General features: G+C 37.8%; 1 protein-coding gene across 4 annotated transcripts in view; it reads right to left on the bottom strand.

The window, feature by feature from the left end:
* Positions 1-1,376: 1,376 nt before the first annotated feature.
* Positions 1,377-23,061, bottom strand: part of PTPN14 (protein tyrosine phosphatase non-receptor type 14) — a 267,307-nt gene continuing 245,622 nt past the window's right edge. For all 4 annotated transcript variants that reach the window (XM_069066059.1, XM_069066058.1, XM_069066060.1 and 1 more), the window contains 2 exons: positions 19,369-19,535; positions 1,377-12,394 (listed from right to left, as the gene is read on the bottom strand). In XM_069066059.1, the coding sequence (XP_068922160.1) occupies positions 12,266-12,394; positions 19,369-19,535 (296 nt within the window). In that variant the 3' untranslated portion in view covers positions 1,377-12,265. The remainder of the gene's footprint in view (positions 12,395-19,368; positions 19,536-23,061) is intronic.

Here is a 23,061-nt window from a genome sequence, read left to right as displayed (position 1 = left end):
TAGAGTTTATGTAGCACCTACTATGTGCAAATTCCTTGGGACAGGGACTCTTTTGCCTCTTTTTATGTTCAGTGCTTGGCACACAGTAGGTGCCTGATAAATGTTTATTGACTTCTTGCCATGCACTGTGCTAAACACTTTACAAATATTATCTTGTTTGATCCTCACAACACTCCTGGGAGTTATGTGCTGTTTTTATCCCCGTTTTTTACAGTTCAAGAAACTGAGGCAAATGGAAAGGGTGACTTACTCAAGGCAGGCTGCCCACACAGCCAGTATATCCAGGGTTGGAGCTGGCCCTGTTGCCATTGAAGCCCATGGGATATCAGATTCCCCCGTGCCCAGCATACCTTCTTGTGCAGTCACACATCAGTCTGATGACGTCCTTTACACCACACGTGTGGAGAGGGCAGTTTCTCTAAGCCATTAGAGCTTCTCAGATAGGGGAATGGGGCAAAACTTAGTGGCCAAAAGACTAACTCAGTGCAGTAGTTGAGGCATGAAATGATGAGGGTCTGCATGAGTTTATCATGATGGGTAAGCTTTGAGTACAGTCTCAGTGACCCAACAATCAGCTTTCCCAAGAACAGCCTAATTATGGAAACATCACCTGGAGGCAGATTATTAGATAATGCACTCTTTGGCCTTGGCAACCCTTAGATTAGAGAATATGTTTCCTGTTTCTTTTTAAGACTTACAAGGCATTTCCCTCACATTAGCAACATCAAGTGAGTAGTACAAGTATCCTCCCTGTTTTACAGAGAAGGAAACAAATTCAGAGAGTCTGTGACTCCACAGTGGTACGTGTTCAAGTTGAGATTCAAAACCAGGTGTCTTGATTCTCTTCCCGCGGTGGTATGCTGTTCTCCAAATTCTCATCAAGGTGTTTGTCTTCCCATGTCTAATATTCCTGGTTTGGGAAGCATGTGCATGAGAAAGCCACCCAAAGCAGCAGTTGCCTTCCCTCTGGCCTTCTTGAAGTCTTCCCAGAAAGAAAAATTATTCCTTTTCAAACCAAACCTTACTGTGAGCGGTTAAGTCAGAGTAAAACAGTAAAATCAGTAAACTTCTGGGGGAAAAACAAAAAGGCAAAAAATCCCTGTAATTATTTCTTTAAAACAATATGTGTTGGAGCAGCTAGGTAGCACAATGAATAGAGAACTGGCCCTACCCAGTTCAAATCCAGCCTCAGACATTTATTAGCTGTGTGACCCTGAGCAAGTCACTTAACCCTGATTGCTCTGTCTGTGTAGTATGTATGCGTGTACATAAATATATGTACACACATACACATGTATAAGTATATATTAACAGGAAATTATACCCTCTTCTATCAGCCTTTTTAGAGTGAAGAAAAGTGAGAAATGCCAACCAAATTCTTTGAAAAAGGGTTTATTACATATGAATATGAAGGACAGACATCTTTTCAAAAAAAAAGTATAAAGTCTCACATTTGAAAAAGCATATACGAAACTATTTACAACGAGGCAGTGAGCACCGTAAAACATCCTAAGTTACTAATGCTTAACAGAACTTTATAAAAACAGAAAGAAAGGAAACAGTGCAAAAATACTGTCAAAAGTAGTCAGTTTTATACACAGGATAAAACTGGCAAGCATAAGCTTATTTACTGATGAATATCACAACAGCATGCATAGTTTTTGTCTTGTTTAAAGGCTTTCAATATTATAAACCTGGTATGACGTCCATACCAAATTAATAATGACCTCTATACATATGATGATACTCCCTGACTTAAATGTATATACAGAGAGCTGGCCAGCCTCTCAGCAAATCGCAGATGTGCAGGAGTGGGAGAGATCTCAATACCAAGAGAACAAGAAACATTTCCAATAATAATCCCTAAAATAATTGACATTTGCAAGCTTTTCTGATTCTCAAGGTGCCTTCCCATACGCCCTCTCTCATGTAACCACACCAACCATGGAAGATGGACAGAACACATGCTATCTCCATTTTACAGATGAAGAAATAGGTGAAAAGCAGTGATATGGCCAAGAGACCATTTAGTGAGTGGCAGAAGCAGGATTTGAAATCAGTTCTTCTGACTAAATCCAGCTCCCCTTTCCACTGTATTGCCTCAAAATACTTTTGTTTTAGGTACCAGCTCCAACACTGGAAGCAAATGGTTTAAACTTTCTGAGCCTCAGTTTCTCTTTGAGCATGATAACAATGCACACACTTTGTCTCTCCTAAGGTGGTTGTGAGAAAAGCACTATGTCAACCCTGCAATACTATATGCCCATAGCTATCATGTTCCTTTCTTGCCATATGAGTAGTGGCTGCTGCTAAGGGGAGAGGCCAAGGGAGACACATTTTTTACTGGACAGAGAGTAGTCACTGCTGACAGTGGGAGGGATAGAAGTGACTAAAAACTATGTACTCAACATTCCAGATTTCACTGTCTCCAACTGAAAGTGTTGTATTTCTCAGGCCTCTTAAATGTAACAGTATTGGTCTTATATCATGGGTCAAATAAGGTGCTGTGGCCTGGCTGGCAAGCAGAGTGTGCTTTGAGTTCCAAACAACCCACTTACAAATGACTTTAAGAATTGTCAGCTAGGGACTACCTGTACATAGTGTCCACACAAAATACTTATTAAATCACCATTTGCTTTGAATTATTCTACTTTGTTACAGTGTTTGATATAAACATAGACCAATGGAAACATCTGAATACTAAAGTAAAAAACAGGACAATAAAATCCAGTGACATAAAGCTAACTTAGCAAATTATCTGGTATGATACAAATTACATATAGTTACAGAGTTAATAGTCATCTGCATGTGTAAACTTCTTTTCCTTTTTAAGTATCCAACCATCTAATAATTTTGCTATTCAAGAAGCAAAGCTCGCCCATAGGGCATCCTCTCCAGGAAGGACTACCCCATAACCAAAATGTGAGGGTTACTTAGGTATGTAAGACTTCAGAGAAACGCAAGAAAATAAATAGGGTTACAGGAGTGATTTCCTTGGCTAGATGGGGAAAAGACTGTTTTGATGAGCTCTATCAGTAGGTATGTAGAAGGTTTTCGAAGATGGCTATGACTTAAGTCAGGGAAGACTGATGGCAGTGGGGAGAGACAGAAACAGACCCCAGGCCTAAGAATAGTGACTTAATTTTGTTGCTCCTGGAGACATTATTACTAACTCAGTGTTTCCACCTTTGATAAAAGACACATCACACTCATATCAAGGGCAAGTGTCTTGAGAACAAGGACCACGGAAGCAAACCGAACCAAACATTCTGGCTTTTTCTTCTACCAAACTTTTTTTTTTTTATCAGAACTTATCAAGGATAATGTTTTATATTTTATTACATGAGAAGGGAAAAGGGATATCAGAGGGACTGGTAAGCCCTGATTAGATAACTAGCCTCTTTGACCATCTTTCCCAAACCATTCGGAGTTGGTCAACTTCAACCAGTTACGGTTCTATGGACCTATAGCTCATTCAGCTTCATGGCTGAAAAAAAAAAAAAGTAATGTGTGCAAAGAGTCTTTAAAAGCAAACATCTCAGCACATGGAGATCAGAGATTAGTTTTCAAAGGTTCTGTTTCCAATTATAAATGTCACAATGCTGGCCATAACCACAGTGATCCTATGGCAAGGGAAGTCAACCTTTGACTAATTGCTACAAAATATGTCCTAAATAATAGCACCAAACCCTTAGTAGCAACTGGGGTAATAGTTTTTCTTAAGTAGTCAGATGGTGAGCAGAGCTTAAGCAGCCAGTCACTCATCTCCACCAACAGGGAAACAAAAGTGTAACTTCACATTCCTGAGCTATTATTAAGTCCCATCAGTCATCTGGATATTTTGATCACCACTGTGAGGTAATGGTGGTTGTAAAAAGTGAGACCATATAAAACTGTGCTATCCCCTGAAACTAGGTTAGCTTGTCTATTAAAAATAAAATTTCTTTAAGCTAGTTAGTCAATGGGTAGGAACTCATTAGGGAATTTAGATGACTATTTTTCTACTAATAAACTGTACCATTTTGAAATTATTAGACCAAATAGGCAAGCTTCCATGAATAAAAGCTACAGTGTATTCAGTTTATACAATTACTGGAATGAAATTATGGTTTCTTGATGATGGTGATAATGACAATAATGGAGCAGTTCTGCCCATCTTTCCCTCCACCCAACCTACCTAAGATAGTCTGTTCATTTGGTCACTATATTCAATCACTGGTTAGGTTTTACATTCGCTAGCATAAGAATAGTTTTTGATTTTGTTTCTGGCTTTTTTTTTTTTTTTGCCTTTTGGAGGGCAATTGGGGTTAAGTAACTTGCCCAAGGTTACATGGCTAGTTTTTTTGTGTGGGTGTTAAGTGTCTGAGGCCAGAACCGAACTCAGGTCCTCCTGACTCCAGGGCCAGCACTTTACTCACTGCGCCACCTAGCCGCCCCATAAGAATAGTTTCTATTCAAAGGGGATGACAGTGGCTATATTTTAATGATCCTAGGGATAGAAAAGCCTATAAAATCTAATTAGTAATATGAAGCCCACCATGCAAACAGGCATAGTCCACAGTCAATTGGGCAAATAAAATCATATTTCCACAGCACAAAACAAAGTAGAGAGTGATCTTAGTACAACTGATCAATGCAGAAAGACAAACAGAATAATTTAAACCTAAAAATCCACTGTGGGTTTGAACTATCCAATCTGGCAGTCTACCAAATCTCTATTTCACATAAATACCAAGTAAAAGTATTATTAAAAAATGAAAACAGATGCCAAAACAGAGGTACAGTCTGATTAGCTCCCTACAATCCCTGCCCACAGAGCACTTGTTTTCTCACTGGCAACTATGTTAGTCAATTAGAAAATGAACATTCCAGTGATGGCCAAAAAAAAAAAAGAGAGAGAGGTTTGAACAATGCTTCTCTACTTTCCCACTTTCCACTACCTTAAACTAAATGCATGAACCATCACACTGGGAAATTTACAAAACAATTTTGAAAGTGTGACTTTGGTATACTGAAGACAGAATGCGCTATGGCTTTTCATTTGGACATGGCCAAAGGCATTTGCATTCAGAGCAGTGACAGGGACAGTTACAGAGATTCTGGCCTTCAAGTGAGATATAACAAAGCAATCTTGAATTTATTTTTCAAGTAACTGGGTTAACTGACATTCCAAACTATGTGGGATGGATGCTCACGTTTCCCTCTCCAAACAACAAAAAAAGGCCCTAGTCTGGGGAAATAGAAGCAAAAAGAAGTATGCCTCAGAGCCAAGGTTCAAGAAATAATTTCTCTAACATGAAGAAGAAAATCTATAACTGGGAAATAGCATTTTGTCCTGGATGCTAACTCCAGATTTGCTCAACACTTGGCCTTCAGTGAGAGCACAACCCTGAACAAGTCAATTAACCTCTATAACAGCACCTACATCTCAAGGTTGTCAGAAAGACAAAATGAGATAGTATAAGTAAAAAGTACTTTGCAAATTGTTAAAGCACTATATAAATGTTGTTGCTGTACAGTGTCTTTCTTATACATTCTTCAGAAATGCCACACTCTCCCATTTTTATTCTTATTTCCTCCAGGCATATTGCTGTTTCTTTCTACAGGAGTATTTCTAAGCCTCTTGTCAACCAAGAGTGGGGCAAAGTTCAACAATGTTTTGATATCTTTTAAAATGCTACAGGTGAAAAGTCAACCTGAAGGGGGGCGGGGAAACCCTCTTGGTAGAATTAACCACTTTTGCCCATTCAGATAAAGTATTGTCACTCTTATATTAGCAAACTTAATGGGATCCAGAAGATGCCCAAATTTTCTCCCTTTTGCTATCAATGGCTTCAGTGCTAATTCAGGAAAAATCTGAAGACTGAAGGTGACTTGTGCTTGATAAAATCCATCAAAAGTATAGCAGGAGTCACTAGCCAAGACCCCACAGAGCTCCCACAAAGGCCCAATACGGCTTGGTATCACCTAAAAGACATTCAGGTTGATACTTTACAATGCCAATATTGCCCTTCTGCCCCATACCAGCCCAGGGAGGCATTCACTGGCACTGAGAAATGCTTGAGTGACACCAAGATGGGCCTGAGAACAACATTCTTCAAGCAGAGTGAACCACTCCTCTTTCCCAACAGGAACCTCCCTAACACAGACTGGTCCTAGCATGCCCTGAAAATGATTTTTGTTTCTCCGTAAAGAGAATGTAAATGGTTACACCTGCTTTTCCTAGCAACCATATCAAAGAACCAGACCAAAAGGCAAATTCTGTTTTTTCTGGCTAGGGGAGACCTTCAGAATCCTCCCATTGGCTGAGGTCAGGTGGTCAGGACTGCATTTCAGGAAAAGGTGATCGTGAGGAACACCAACAGATCCATCCACTGATGTACAAGATCTTGCTTGAATAATCACGATTATTGCAAGACCCTCTATATAACAAAACCACTTCCATGTTCTAAGAGATGCCTTCGAAGAACAAGTCACACTGTAACAAAAATATATGGACCATCCACCTGCAGTGTTTGTTGTGGTGGGTACTGACCTGTAACTTTATCTCACTGATTGCTAGCACGCACTTGGGGAAATGATGGTTCATGGGAGCAGCACAGAATAGTGGGGAGAAGGCTGAATTTTAAACAAGTGAAGGCTGAGTATGAACCTAGGCCCCAAAGAGCTACTTTAACACCTCTAATCACAGTGCCTTACAGATTCTTTTTATTCTAGACTGGTAATTTAAAATGGCATAAGGGAAATTGCCCCCACCAGTGAATATGAACACATTATCTTGCAACTTCTAGTCATAAAAAGTTGTCTAGGGGCACTAAGAGGTTAAACACCTTGCCTAGGGTTACATAGCCATTGTATGTCAGAGGAGGGACTTGAATTCAGATTTTGTGAACACTCAGGTGAATTCTATCTAGTACTCCATGATGCCTCTCACTGTGCAATTAATAAATGCTTATTACTGAATTGGTTTGAATTGAGCCTTGGTTTCCTCATCTGTAAAATGGGGATAATAATCCTTATACTGCTTAACTCACAGGGCTATTGAAAAGAAAGTTTGAGCAAGATGATGATGACAACAATGATGGTTAGCACATACTCATCTAAAGAAAAATCTAGCATAAAAAAATGAGAAATAGTAAATTGTGGAAAAACCTAAAGCGATGATCTAAGAAAAGTTTAAGAGGCACTGGGGGCATAACTGGGCCAGATTTGGAGCCAAGAAGATCTGGGTTCAAGTTCTATCTCTGCTATATACTAGCTGTATGTATACTAGAGTCATTGCCCCCAGGCAAGTCTGTAAGATTCTAATAGATGAGTTGTAGTTTGCATTGATGAGGAGGGGATTTCCAAAGTTTCACAAAATTAAATCACTGTTCTGTTCTCCTCCTCTTACTTCCTCCCCCCTCCTCTCCCAAAAAGATACAGTCCAGATTTTTTTTTAAAGTCATCATTGAACCCAACTGGGAAGCCCAAGAAACAAAAGAAGCCACAGTAAAGGCTAAGTGAATATTAGGCAATCTTTTAATGAAATACTTGAAACCAAAATGCTACAACAGAGTCAACCACTATTGGGTAAGTGGCCAGCTATTCAGTAAGATAGAAGAAGAAGCTGGAATTGACTCACAGAAAGTTAGAGATGGAAGGCAGCTTGGAGGTTAACTCTACCCACTTCCTCATTTTACAGAGAGAGAAAAAAAAACAGAGACTCTGATAGAAGCATTTCATGTTTGGGCAAAAAGAACACATCTCCTTCAAGAAGGCTATGTAAGTGAAAAAAGTGAAGTTTGATCCAATTCTCAGTCCTTCCTGCCACTATCTATCAAGCATTGCTGAAAGGGCAATTTACTGAACAGAGTTCCTGGAGAAGTATTCAGCTTCAAGTTTTGTTGTGTCTATCTGACCTTCTCTGATTAGGGGTCAATTCTGTAACCTTGACCCAGCAGCACAGTAATTCCCCCCAGATCAGGAGAACAATGCTGAGCACTGTCACAGAAAGCATCGATCTGAATGCCAAGCAATTTTATGTGTACGAATGTACTTTCCCCCCATCATTAACTTGGATACAAATCTAAGGAAACAAGTAATCGTCAGTCTACAAACACACACAAATTAATCAAGCATGATATTTCCTTTGAAATTAACTTAATTCCAATAGGACAATGATCAACTTCCCCATAAAATTTGTCCTGTATTGCCCCTTCACCTGACTGGCTAGGGAATCATGATAAGCATGACAAAGTGTCTTCAACTGACTTCAAATGACAAATAAAAAAGAGATCATGGTTGTTATTAATAAGCTGTAAGAACTGAGAGGACGGTGTGGTAGACTCAAAAAATTGCTAGAATTAGAACAGATCTTAAAGATCTAGTCTAAGCAAACTTCATTCATTCATTCATTCTACAAGTACTTACTTCACAGCAACATGGTGCCATGTGATTGTGAATGAATGAAGTTATTGGGCTACAATTTGTGTGTACTAGAAGGTAATCTCCCTGAAGACAACTATTTCATGCTTTGTCTTTGTGGCCCCAGTGCCTAGATCACTAACTGACAGTAGAACTTTGTTAAATGAATGTTAAACATGTTAAAGAACATTCTTCCTCTTTGATTGTTCCCTTTATCTGAAAACCTTCTCTCCTCTGATTGTTTCTTGAGGAAGTTTTAGTCATTTCAATTGTCAGTCAACTAGTATTTATTATGTATCTACTATGTACCAAGTACTGTTTCAAAAACTTAGAAATTGCAGAAAAAATGGTTTAAAACAGTTTATTTCCAAGGAGTCACATGATCTGAATGAAAAGGGGATGTGATATACTGATAGTCACCCACCCTGGCTCTATTTAAAGACCAGGAGTTGATAAGAACACTGGGCTGGAAGACTTTTTTTTTTTAATTGGGGGGAGAAGACAGTTTTGAAAAACTAAGGCTATTTCAGCCTATAAGGCAATTATTTTAACTCAAACTTTGGGCAAAAATTAAGGTGCTGTTTCTTAAAGTTACAGGTTTACACATACAGTACTATGAAAAGTGAAGAGCAGAAAGTGACTTTTCCAGTCTCTCCCTATTGTGCAGGAAATCTGCTTTCAGTAACTTAATCAATTCCGCAGTAAATTTGGCCCAGGAAACTTAACAGTGGCAGCTGTAAGATAGCAATGAGTTCACTCTTTCTCTAGATTCTCCTGGCATCTATATGCAACACCAGGCCTCTACACAGAGGAAGAGGGAAAAAAATGCAAAGGCCAAAAATGGTAAGATTATAATGAAAGCAAAAAACTGGAAAAAGGAAAGAGGCCTTGGGAGAGTCTAAGTATACTAGACATCCGTTATCTCATTTCCCTTTTATTTTCTCAGTGAGTCTGCTGTCTGCTAAGGATGTATATGGGATAGTTGACAACTAACATTTTCCCTTCCACTCACTGATTATACACTGTACATATAAATCTATACAACTGCCTAACTTAAATTTTCCTTTTTCAATGTGTGGATCATGGATCATGTTGTTTCATTTAAATCTGTCTAAACAAGTAGGCTTTTGCAGAAGAAACAAATATTTCCACCATAGAGCTCTGAATCCGGAGGCTAGCGCCCACTACCTCCCCCCACCCCCATTTAATACTCTCCCTTTCAAATCCAAACTGCAGCAATGGAACCCGACAGCTCGAGGTTCAAACTTGATACATCATCAGGAAATTATTCCAAAAGCTCTAACTAGATAACTAATTTAATACACTTTGCTTCAAGGTTTATACCTTGGCCTGCTTCCCAGATATAAAGCATCTCTGGGCAATTATTATGCAGATGCCACAAAAAGGACTTTAAACGGTTGCCACTAATTTAACAAGAGATGTGTTGGCATTTGCTGGAGAGCTGAAAAGAAAAGCAAAATGTGCTCAAGGACCAAAGGCACTTTTAAAAAATATGTACAAAATCTATAGAATAGGTTTAAAAAAAACCATTCCTTTGAATTTATTTGCTATTTGATGTAAACACCACCCACAAAGTTTGTGATTATCTCTCTTTCCCTCCTCCTTTTGGTGTACTGAAGACTATTAACAGCTCAATGTGGCTCCCATGGACTCATTTAAGTGAAGCTCATGGGAATGGAGCTAATTATGAAAAAAAAAAAAAAGAAAGCACCCATTTGAGACCTTGTGTAAACAAGTTCTGGGTATCCTTCCATTTAGGGACCAAACAAATTAAAAAATGTTCTCATCATCATACAGTGAAGCCATGTTAAAAAAAAAAAACCCTGTCAATTAAATAGCTCATCTAGTTCTAAAGCCTTGTCCAATGGGAAAATTGATGTGTGCTCTTTCTATACTACATTTCATACTTATGGCTTTGATTTTGGAACACGTATGCTAAGACTCCCAGATTCTGGCAAAGCTTACATGAATCTATACTCCTCAGTAATCCGTGGTCCTTTCGGGGGGAGGAGAGTTTTATAAGCCCACGTTTTCTTATTTACAAATCAAGGGACTGAAATGAAATAAACATGAATGAAGTTGCCACATGTGGCCGGATGCAAACTGCTATAAATACAAGAACAGCAATTCCTATTCTGATCTGATTTCTAAGGATCTACTTATAGCTCCTACTATACAACAATGAATTCATAAAGGTGACCATACTTCTGACTGTTCTGGGGGTGTTCCTTTTGTTTACCTTTGGACAAGGGAAAAACATACTGTAAGGAACATCGAGTGCACATAATGAAAAAGAATGCCGACACCAACACAATACCAATACCAATTAAGGACTCACGGGTATTTTTTTTTTGGTAAAGGCACTGCAATATGGCTGTCTCCTAAAAGAATTAGGGGCATCAGAAACAAGTCTAGTCAAGCACTGAATTAAATTCATGCCAGGAGCAAACAAGATGAAACACTATATACGAATGCAAGAAAGTTACAAGGGTAGTGATGGTACAACTGATAAGACAGAATGCCAAACAGATCTCAAGATAGGGGTGGTAATGAAACTAGCTTGTACTGAGTGTATGAAAATTAAAGAAGGTATTTCACTAGAAGAATTCATGGATATGATCTTCAAGAAAGAAACAGGCAGCACACCTGGACTAGCTCTTAGGCTGTTGGTAGCCCTGGCTTTTGTCCTTACAGGTCATTGAAAGATAGAGATGACTAACACATACTGTGGTTAAGCTTTTTGGGGGGTTCCTGCCAAGGCACTAGCTATATGAGTGCCAAAGAGCTCTGTAAATCAGATCGCCCAACTGTTTCCTTTGCAACATTTCCAATAACTTATTGATAGACTGATGGATAGACTAACTGCACCTATCACCTACCCCGCCGGGCACCTATCCACCATATTTAAATAACGAAAAATGTCAAGTACCTTCTCTTGCCACTTTGGTCCATCAGCTGATATCAATCAGGCAGCTAGCCTGACTGAACAGATGGGGTTGGCAGACTGCCCCAAAGGCTACTGGGCCCATCAAATGAACCCACCAAAGGAAGCAACTACAAGAAACATAGTCCCTGGGAGGGAAACACAGAATACTAATCTTAGGATTTTGGGTGGTTGAGACAAGTGTACTGTATTTAGCTTGGAAGTCTGTATTACTCAAACCAAGAAGAAAGTTTCCCAAACACTAACTTAACCTCAGATACTAAGAGGCTATTGAGGGTAATGAAAAGAGAATTAGAAGGGAGAAAAGAGAAGCCAGCAAGTCTAAGAAGCAAAAATACTCAATGAAATCACTCTCTACTTTCAGGGAGACTTTTCCTTGCTGGTTTGTGTGTGTGTGTGTGTGTGTGTGTGTGTGTGTGTGTGTGTGTGTGAAGGAATCACTCCTTCACCTTCTTCATATTTGAACAATTACAACTGATGATGAATTATAAAGTTTGTTAGAAAACTACAAATGAGAAAATGTGCTTCCTACCTTAAGCCTCAGTCCCTAAGGTGACCCAACAGGCAATCTTCCCCACAAAGAAGTCACAATGCAGATCAGTCAAAAATGTGGTTCAACACAGAGTCATTATACATGGTACAACAAGATATTACAGAAATACACAAAAGTTATTCCAAAGGGAAAAAATAAATTATCTCATATAAAATAATCCATTATGATCTCTCCTGTTCCTCTCATGAGGAACCCTTGAGCTCCTAACTTTGGCGAGATTGGTGTGTGCTCTCTGCCAGCCATCTGCACCATACTGGCTCACCAGATGTTGTCTGGAGGCCTTTTCATTCCACAAGGTTCTGCAGGACCCATTCCCACAAGGAATTGGATCTTAGGAGAAATTAAATGAGTCTGGAGTTTTGGAGAAACTGGATGAGGACCTGGTAGACAAACTTGTATTGAGCGATGGTCTGGATCATGAACATTCTCTGTTCTCTTAGGTGTCTCAACATCATTGGTACATCCACCTTCTGTAAATTGAAGGGAAAAGAAAGCATTAAGTCTTCAAACAGCAAAAGACAAGAGTACTCTCTCTTCTGTGTAAGATTTACTAAAAAGAATAGTCATATTTCTAGAAAGCAAAATAATAATCCTAGTTAATAATTGTTGATATGATTGATAATCACATCAGATAGGTGAAGCACTGATAGAGCACTGAACCCAAAGTCAGGAAGACTTTGGGTTCAAATCCAGCCTCAGACACCTGGGGAATTCACTTAACTTCTATTTGCCTCAGTTTCCTCAACTGTAAAATGGGGACAATAATAGCACCTACCTTATAGAGCTGTTGTGAGGATCACATGAAATAATATTTGCCAAGCATTTAGCACAATGTCTGGCACATAGTAAGTGCTATATAAATGCTTATTCCCTTCCCTTCCATAATTCAGCCAACGAGTCACTACTGACATGTGATGGCAGTATTAGATGAAAAGATGTAAGTCGATTCTTGTTCTGCTACTGATTAAGGTAGTATAGTGGATAAAGAGCTAAACTTGGGAAGGAGAACAACTGAGCTCAAAACCTACCTTAGACAATTCCTTGATGTGTGACCCTGAGCAAATCACTTAAATTTTCTGAGCCTCAATTTCCTCATCTGTAAAATGAGGGAGTTGGTTTTAAATCTATAATTCCCATTACACAACAGTATAACTTTGGGCAAGTCATTTACCTTCTCTGGGCATGGGTTTCCTCATGTGAAATAGCATGTATCTAAATCATGGGAACACTGTGAGAACCAAATGAGATACTATATGAAAATGTACTTTGGAAGTATAAAGTTATTATAGTATGAATAGAATATCATCTAGACTATATATAATTTTGTAATTAATGTTTTATAGACAAGGAGTTTTTAATGCCTTTGAATGGTTAAATAGTCCATGTATTGTTAATAGAAAACAATTCCTGAATTTCCAGTTTTAGTACAAACATCTTTTATGAGACATCATTCAATATAAATTTCAAACTACAACGTCACAAAGTAATTATATATATTATAACCTAAACATGTAGTGGATGAAAAAGTAGCTTGTGGGGCTGGAGGCAAGGTCAGGGAATATTTCTTTTCAGACAGCAATGACCATTTCCATTCACTAAAAACCCTTTTCAGGAAAAAATGCAAAAGCTTCATAATGGCACCTGTATGTCTAAGTTAATGAGGCAGGGTCCTAAGCTTCAGTGCCCTTACATTCTATGACATAAAGTGGCAAAGACAATCTTGAAGCTTCAAATAACAGGATAACATAATTCCAGTAGTGCACTTTTGCTCACTTAACAGCATTTAAAGCACAAAAAATCATTTTTTAAAAATCCCTGAAAAATAATATCAGTACAAGGAAATTCTTGCTATTTCTCTCTTACACACACATTAATTCATTCAACAAGACCTATTAAGTGTCTACTATGTGCCCAACATTGTACTAGCTTCTGGGGATACAGAGACAAAATAAAACAAAAAACAGAACAGTACTCCGGGATCTGATTTTATTGGTGGAGAAGAGCATGAACAAAGGTAAAGAGATACAAAATATACAGAAAGTTAACACAAAGTGTTTTCTATTCCTAACTAAACACAGCACACTAAAGACTTAAAAATGGAGTTCTTAAGGGACTAAGGAGAAGGGAAAAAAGGATTTGTATACAAGACCAGTCAATGAGCATTTATTAAGCTCTTACTATGTGCTGGATACCAAGTGAAGTACTGGGGATGCAAATATAAGAAAAAAAGAAAGTTATTCCCTGTTCTTAGTGAGACTGCATACTAATTGAGGAAGACAACACATCAAAGGAAAGCTGAAAAAAGGAAGGCATCCACTTCTTGGGGAGTGGGAAACAATTATGGATGGCTGGTCATCTGGGGGCCCTTCCCCAAAATGGAGGTTTCAGGAAGAGCTCACTAATGGGAGAGAGGCCCTTAGCTTCCCACATATTCAAAAATCAAAGGTCAGGCAGTAAGTTTCTTGGGGCTGGGGATCTTTTTGCTTCTGACAACTTGTACTCTATTCCATGAAGACAAGGAACCCTAAAGACTCAATTACAGGACTTTTTCCAGATAGCAATAACAGAAAGAAATTTAATCAGTAAAAACTTACCAGATCCTGCCAAAGGGTACTGAAGAATGGGGTATAGCAGAAAAACACAAGAGACTAGAGTCTGGGCTTTGAAATTTAATAGTTGTATGAACTCAGGAAAGTCATTTAATTTCTCCAGGGTCCTTCCTCAGTGTCCTCATTTGCAAAATTAGGAAATCATTTTAAAATCTTCAGATTGTTTTAAAGGATAATCTTTAAATCAATTTTAGCTACATTATTCCACAGGTCTACAATTTAAGTTACTAGCTCAGGGCATGGATGATTACAGGAGCTCTGATTCTTTGATTGGGTAATAATACAATTTCCTCAGGAAGATCTTCATGGGATCTCTCCATAACCCCCCCCCCCAACCACACACACACACACACACACACACACACACACACACACACACACACTCCAAGGGGCAGGTTTGCTAAAACGATCAACTGAGGCAGTTGACATTTGCTCAGTCTTGCTAGTGATTCCTCCCCCCTTCCTTCCCAACATAGGCTAAAGAACTACAAAAACATTAAATTCAAGCTATCTGCCATGTGCCAAGTAAAAATTTAGTCTATCTGGACAGGGGAGGCAGTTGAATCTGTTCAGTGAATAGAATGGCTTGCAAACTATAGAACTGCCATTTCCTGTGGGGGGGGAAAAATAAACTGAGCACTAAAATTTTACTGGTAGCATTTAGATAAGTGAAAGCATGAGAAAACAAGATTATAGAGAATGGTGAAGAGTTATTCATAGGATCATAGAATTAAAGCTGGAACTGACCTCTGGTGTCATAACAGTCCAATAACCCTCATTTTAGAGAAAAGGAAACAGAGGTCCAGAAAAAGAAAATGCCTTGCCTAAACTCATGCCAAGAATAAGTAGAAGAGGCAGGATTTGAATCTTGGGCTGAATCTTGCCTCCCAATCCAGTGATCCATGTGCTATATGCTGCTGCAACCCCTAGAATCTGTCAAACCCTCATAGAGAAGCTTTTGGTTCAGTGGTTTTTATAATCTCTTTCATGGTAAGAAAAACATGCAAAAGAAAACTGAATTCCCAGAGTGAAAAGGCATCTTCCTAACACAGAAGAATAAATTCTAAGTGACATACAAGTTAGAATGCTGAGGTAGTATCTAACAGTACTAAAGGTTTCCTCTACTGAGAATGGTGGAGGTTGGACTGAGTATGATCTAAAAACTGGCTGGACACAAGAGAATCTAATTTTCTAACACAGAGCCAAAGGACTGTACTTTAACCTGGCAAGGTCCAAGGTCTATCTTTTTTTTTGGGGGGGGGAGAAAAAAGGGAAAGGCAGGAAAAAGTAAAAAATAAAAATTATTTGTTGGCAAAAGAATGGGGTCTTACCCCAAAGAAGTAATATGAGAAGATAACTCTTCCATTCCTTTGCAGAGGTGGGAAGTTCATAGGTATGAAACTGTATCCATTTCCAGATTTTTTCAACACATTCATCACTTTTGTTGATTTTTTTCTCTACTTTTTCTTTTAAAAAAAATTCTTTGTGATGAGAGAAATTTAAACCACGTAAAAACAATAACACCAATGAGATTTGTTTTAAAAAAATAATGGGGCCTGAATTCAATTCGCAAACATGACTACTGAACTTCTTGACCACTGAGCCATAACAAAATTAAGATACTTTCTTAACCAACTGATTATGATGGAAAAAAGGATGGAAGAGAACCTGTCTCTATCTGTGCTTTTTGTAGGACAAAGTAAAGAACAAAGAAAAATAATAAGAGTTATCACATCACCTTTGGCTATCAAAGAAGACAGAAGTTCTCTTTGGCTTTGCTAAGTTCCACCAAAGAATGTTCTGGCACACAACGAGGTGCTTAGGAATTAAGTTATGCTCAGCCACACCATAGAGAGCTTGGTTGAGCCAAGCACACAAAAATGAGTCAAAGCCAGGCCCTAGTAGCCAAGCCCATCATTCAGTCCTGTCCTGGCTTTGACGCTCATTGTTTGCATTCTACTGGGCCAATGACATCTGGAGATCAATGAGCCCTTGTGCCATCACATCATCATGGCTCAGGCTTTGATAGCTCTCCAAAGAGCCCAGAACAGAACAACCTTTCATGTCAGGAAAAGCCGACTAAACACTGCTCCTCGAGTTGAACAAAATAGAGGGATAGAGGGAGGTGTAGAAATGGGGAGATGAAAGGGATACAACAAAGCAGAAAAAAGGAGGGGCATCTAAATATGCCTTTCTTTCTCCTATGGATTATCCTGTACTTTCCCACCCGTTATGAGCTACAGACACATAAAAAACATCCCCTCATAGAGTGATTTCATTTATTTTACCTAACCAATAACAGCTGTATTTGGATTTGGGTGGCCCCTTTTTTTTCTCCATCAAAGGCACTATGTGGGTGACAATGAATAGAGAAGAAGAGAGTCAAGAAAGAATTCTAACATAGGGAGAAAAACGGAAGGAGATGATGAAAATTTTTGTTCAGTTAGCTAGTCCCCCCATGCCACATGACAGGGTCCACCCCCCTCTCTTTTTAAGAGTGCCTTTTCACAGTAAGAGATGGATGGGACTTCTTTCACCCATTTCCCATATATATATTACATAACATTTTACAGCTAATCATTCACAGACAAGGTATTTATATGCCTTTGAATAGCACATAATGTTTAACAGAACAGTGTGTAAATTTCCAGGTTCCAATATAAACATCTTTCATAAGATATTATTCAATGTGAATTTCAAACTTTAGCCTTTCACAAGGTAATTCTATAAATAGTAATCCAGATTCTCATAAAGACTGTGCATTATGCTTTAGCATTTAAAACAAAACTTCCTTCTATTCCATCAATTTTCTGAATTGCTTAAGCTTAAGGTTGTACTCGAACTTTTACAGCCTCCTATGTAAAAGACTGGCAGGGAGATGCCTTCTCATGTCTCTTCTTTTAGGCCAAACTTTGCTCCTTGTAATTCTGCATCATTAATTTTCAATCATTTTGTGATTGTCATTCTTTGCATTTACATAATTGTAGTCAGTCTGTATATGGTTTTCCTGACTCCTTGTACTTCATTTTGTATCCTTTTAAGTCTTTTCATGCTTCTATGTAGTAATCAAATGCAACTGGGTGGTATAGTGGATAGAGCACTGGACTTGGACTCATCTTCATGAGTTCAAACCTGGCCTCAGATATTTACTAGCTGTGTGACCCTGGGTAAGTGACTTAACCTTGTTTGCCTCAATTCCTCATCTGTAAAGTAAGCTAGAGAAGGACATGGCAAATCACTCCAGTATCTTTGCTAAGAAAACCCCAAAATGAGGTCCCAAAGAGTCAGACATGACTGAACATCAAATGTATTCATCATGTTTGCTATTTCTTACATCATATTACTATTTATGTTCACATACCGTGATCTGTTGAGCTATTCCTCAATCCATGGAGACCTACTTTGTTTCTAGGAAGGTTCTATTATTACCATTTACACTTTAAATTTTGCCGGTCTTATCTAAGCTATATTGGAAACTCAATGAGTGTAGGAAGTATGAATTCTTTCTGTGCAGTCCCTCTACCCCACAGCTGTAATGGAATGATAGATAGCCTAAGTGAATTGAAAATTCAGAACAGCAAACTATTCTAACAAGTAGAGAGGAAGTCACATCTCTATATATTGAGACCTTGGGATGGGCTATCATTAAGCAAATTAACAACTGATTCTGCAATACAGAAAATTTACCTCTTTTAAAAGAGAATTTACTACCAGAAAAAGAAAACACATGCTTATAAGGCATCTCCATTATGACCAGCATCTGGATGTGTGGGATAACTCATTATGAAAACATCCCACAATAAAACTAGAGGTTCTGAAAAAGAGTCCAAGTTTCTTAAAGCAGATGCAAAATAAGAAGAGAATTTTAAAATGCCTAGATCCAAATTTTCATTTCTCTATCACCCCTTGTATCTGTGTGCTTGTCACTTTAAAAAGGACTTCCATAGATTTTAGCTTAAATGATTCTCACAAGAATCTTTGTCAGAGGTAGGGTAAGCTATATTATCACAAGTTTACAGATAAGAAAAACTTTTGGTAAGTATGATCTGGTGTCCTCTGTAATGTGATATATTTTATTTCATACATTTAAAACCATTATTCTGTATATGTAGAACCCATATCAGATCACATGTAGTATTAGGGAGGGGGAGGGAAAGGGAGAAAATTTAGAACTCAAAATCTTAGGGAAGTGAATGTTGAAGACTAAATTAATTTTTTTAAAAAGAAAAGTAAAAAAGTTAAAAAAAATTTTTTTCAAAAACAACATTATTCTATGGAGGTCCATAGGTTTCAGTAGACTGCCAAAGGGATCCATTATAATAAAAATAGAAGTAATAATAAATGATCGGTATTTCTGTAATACTTTAAGACTTGCACAGTGTTTTGCAAAGTTAACTCAACAGCCCTGGAAAGTAGATGCTATTATTATCATCATTTTACAGATGAGGAAATCAAGGTAGAGAGTGCTAACCTTGCTCAGATTCATATTATCTTGTGTTTGAAGTTGTATTTGAATTCAGGTCTTCACAACTCCAAACCCAGCATCCTATAAACAAAAATGTTTAAGGATTCCCATTCGAATTCAACATCCTTATTTGACAAACTGGGAAAATTTAGCTCAAATTAGTAAAGTCACTTCATCAGGAAAGCTTGGTCTGGAAAACTGGAAATAAGAGTTTGGGGAGGAGTAGATTGAAAAGGAGGGGAGTAAAACATTTGCATTTGCAAACTAATTCGTATATGAAATATTTTTTCCTTGACAAAATGCCATTTTTCTATTGTGTAGACTTATCTCCTTAAGATAAGACAGTCATATGGAAAACAAACCAACTTACTTCATTGTGCTCCAAGCAGCATATCATCAGTTCAGTGAGAATGACCACCCCTGTCCTCCCCACACCGGCACTGCAGTGAACTACAATTGGAGGGTTGCAATTCTTGGTAGTATTATCCAACATGCTGTTGGTATGGCGACGCACTGACTGTATCTCCTCCAAATATGCTGTAAGACAAAATGCAAATCATGTTGCAAAAATCCTACATGGTTTCATATAAAGGTTGAAAAAATTCATGGAGTAATTTTTTTTTTCCTTTTAAGTGACAATAATTTACAGTTCTTACAAGACACTAATTATTTGGCCAGTACCCACTCCGCAGTCTTGGATCCAGAAAGTACCAGCTGGGAGTCAATTAGTCCATGGGAGAGTTTGGTCCTTTAAATTAAATAGTTCTTTTTAAAAAATTAAATTCTGGTTTTTCCCTTCTGCAAATCCCCAAGTCCCAAAAGCAGATGATTCTAGACATTACTTACAGCAATTCCTGCTATTAACAGACTGGGATCAGAACAACAGCAAGGTCCCCTTGAAACTCTTGCCTGTCAAAGCCAATTTCTGGGGAAAGAGAGCATCCATCTGCCCCTTTCTTCCCTTCCCTTGTAGAATGAGCCTGAATGTCAACTGAGACTTGACTTCATTTTTTGGTTCTAAAATGGAGATTAAATAGACTTTTTCTGGACTCACTGTTCACTATGGTTTTCATTCTGTTATGACAGGGGCATTAAACTAAATGACTTAAGATTAGCTTCCCATCTAGAGACAACATGTGTCATGTTTCCCCCTCATCAAAATGTATCCCTTTCCATCTTCTGCCTGATAGAATAGCTGTGTAGTGTTCTGTCCAATGTCTAGCCTGACACCCTTCTTACTACTATTTAAGATGGAAAGATCAATATTACAAAGATACAGGGGCCCAGTCAGTAACAAAATGGGCCACAGAAAATAAGGAGGGAATAAATATCTGAAAATCACGTGTTATCCAGAAGCCTCACTTTAAAAATATGGCAAGTCAATCGTAATTGAGATTTTGCAGGGATTAAGTGTTTCCAATTTCTCAATGAATCATTTCATCCATATTACAAAATTTAAAACAAATAAAGTCAAAGGAAAAATGATTATTAATTAAGATACTGCAAGCTAAAATAATCCATGATCTTATCTACTCAAGAAACTGTACTGAAACCTAAAAACACTTAGTTTTTTTTTTAAATCTATTTCCAGCAAGATTTGATGTGGTTTACAAAATTTTAGACAATGCAAGACAGAATTATTAAGGATTAAACCAATAGAATAAACCATTTAAGAGGAATTCAAGAATAGCATTACCAGACATTTGAGATAAACTAATTATCTATTAGGGACTGAGTTTGGCTCTAAGTTTACCAGTAGCTAAGGGTTAAAAAAAAAAAAAAGCTGATATACTAGGCTACATACTATTCAAAATATGAGAAAAGACAACATGCAAATTTGTCTGTAGAGACAACTTTTATTCTGGAAATATAAAACCATAGATAAATTTATCATATGAGTTCTTGAACAAGGGAAATGAGATTCAACAATTTTATAAGAGAGTTCAAAGTCCTATTCAAAAAGATGATACATCAGTTAGCTGTCTTTAAGAAGTATGGGTATAATATCATAGAGTGATTTAATGAAGGAATTTCTTAAGAGACTAAGATAATATTATCAGGTACTTTGCTTGCTGATGATCTAGCTTAAAAGGATAAACCTCAGACAACCTAAAAGAATGTATAGCTAAAAAGGTGCATTAGAGAATATAAGATCTGTTAAGCCATACACACTGAATTACCCACATACCTAAAATTAACAGAACATGTTATTTTATAATATTCTCTAATCCATATTTTTTCACCATTTCAAACTGACCTATTCAACTAGATCAAATAGGAGAAAGCTTAATGTCTTTTCAATTAACTTCTGAGATAAAACATTTCCTTGAGCTCTTAGTTACCAAACTGACTGGTTTTAGGCCTTGCCCTTTTTTTAAGTACTCTAGTAGAGGTTTAATTTGTGAAGAAACCAAAGAAAGGAAGGGGTAGGAGGGAGTGTAGTAGGCACTGAGAGTTCACTTTCAGGACCTAGACACTATGCCTTCTCACCTAGACAGGTAACAGTTCTATGCAACATAATCTCTCCACAAAGGACAGATATATCTTTTTTTAAACAATAGGCTGTGCCCGAGGGCAAAGGGTAGCAGGCCAACTTGGGCCTGGACTCTACTATGAATAAATGAATATTCATGAGGATTAAATGACTATGTATCAGAACTGAAGCAAGAGATAAAAATGAAATAAAAAACAAATAAAAGCTCTAGAGGAAAGAAATAGAAAGAGAATACCCTATAAATGAAATGGGGCAAATCCTACTCAAGTAATCAACTCCCTAAAAACTAAAACTGACCAAAGAGAGATGACATGAGGTAGCAAGAAATATTAGAACAGAATCAAAAGATTTTTTTTAAAGCAGAAGAAAATTTAAGTTACTTGATTAAAAAAAAAAACAGATTTTGAAAATTGAACTACGAGAAATAATTTTAAGTTATTAGAGTCCCTGAAAACCATAAAGACCTGGACACTATATTTTAAGAAATCATTGATTTTTGAAAACTTCCCAGATCTTTTTTGAAATGAAGGGACAAAGTGAAAACAGAATTTACCAATCACCTCCTGACAGGAAACCCAAAAGAATAAATCCCAGGAATGTCATAGCCAATATACAAAGTTCTACAGAAGAAAAAAAATCCTTGGATTTAGAGAGAAGCAATTCAGGTAACTAGGCACTATAGTCAGGATCACTACGGCTGCTGTAACTAAAAACAAGAGAAAATTTATAATGTAATACTTCAAAAGGCCAAAGATGAAGGCCTATAACTAGGAATAAAATAAAACTATAATCCCTATGTGGAAAAAAAAAAGTGGACCTTTAATGGAATAAAGTATTTCCAAGCAGTTATGATGGAAATACCATATCTGAGTAGGAACTTTTGAAATGTAAACCCAAAAGCAGATAGAAGGAGATGTATGGTGAAATAATTCTCACCTTCTCTTGAGGTAGAGGAAATAAGTATTCCTTCAGAATCTCAGTGCCTTTAAAGGGTTTTTAGGGAATTAAATAAGAAAAACAGGGGTTTTGTAGTAGATGGGTTCTGTTCTCATGGTTGAGAGAAGGGAAACAGAAGGAAGCTTATTACAATGCTGAAAGGACTATACTAGTACAGAAAAGAGATCAGCTAGGTGGCACAGTGGATAGGGTGCTGAGTCTGGAGTCAGGAAGACTCACATTTCTGAATTCAAATCTGGCCTCAAACAATTATTAGCTGTGTGACCACGAGTAAGTCACTTAACCTTGATTGCCTCAGTTTCCTCACCTGTAATATAAGCTAGAGAAGAAAATGACAAACCACTCTGGTATCCTGGCCAAGAAAACCCCCAACCGGGGTCATGAAGAGTCAGATATGATTGAAATGACTGAACAACAAAAAAGTGTAGAAGAGAGAAAGAAGGGGGTAGAATCTGCTAGTTCTCATAACTCAAGTGCATGAAAAGAAAGATATACAAATATTGAGCAAGAAATGAGGAATGTGGGCATCAGATGAACCTCACTTATCTGAAAAAGACAAAGGGAGGGTCACACACACACACACACACACACACCACCCCCACCCCTCCCGTG

The sequence above is a fragment of the Petaurus breviceps genome, unplaced genomic scaffold (genome assembly GCF_028583685.1).
Source record: "Petaurus breviceps papuanus isolate PSGF00001 unplaced genomic scaffold, PetGlider_PUasm1.0 90702, whole genome shotgun sequence".
Lineage (NCBI taxonomy): Eukaryota > Metazoa > Chordata > Mammalia > Diprotodontia > Petauridae > Petaurus > Petaurus breviceps.
The sequence above is the reverse complement of the archived record's forward strand: the minus strand, read 5'-3'. Positions and strand labels throughout refer to the sequence as shown.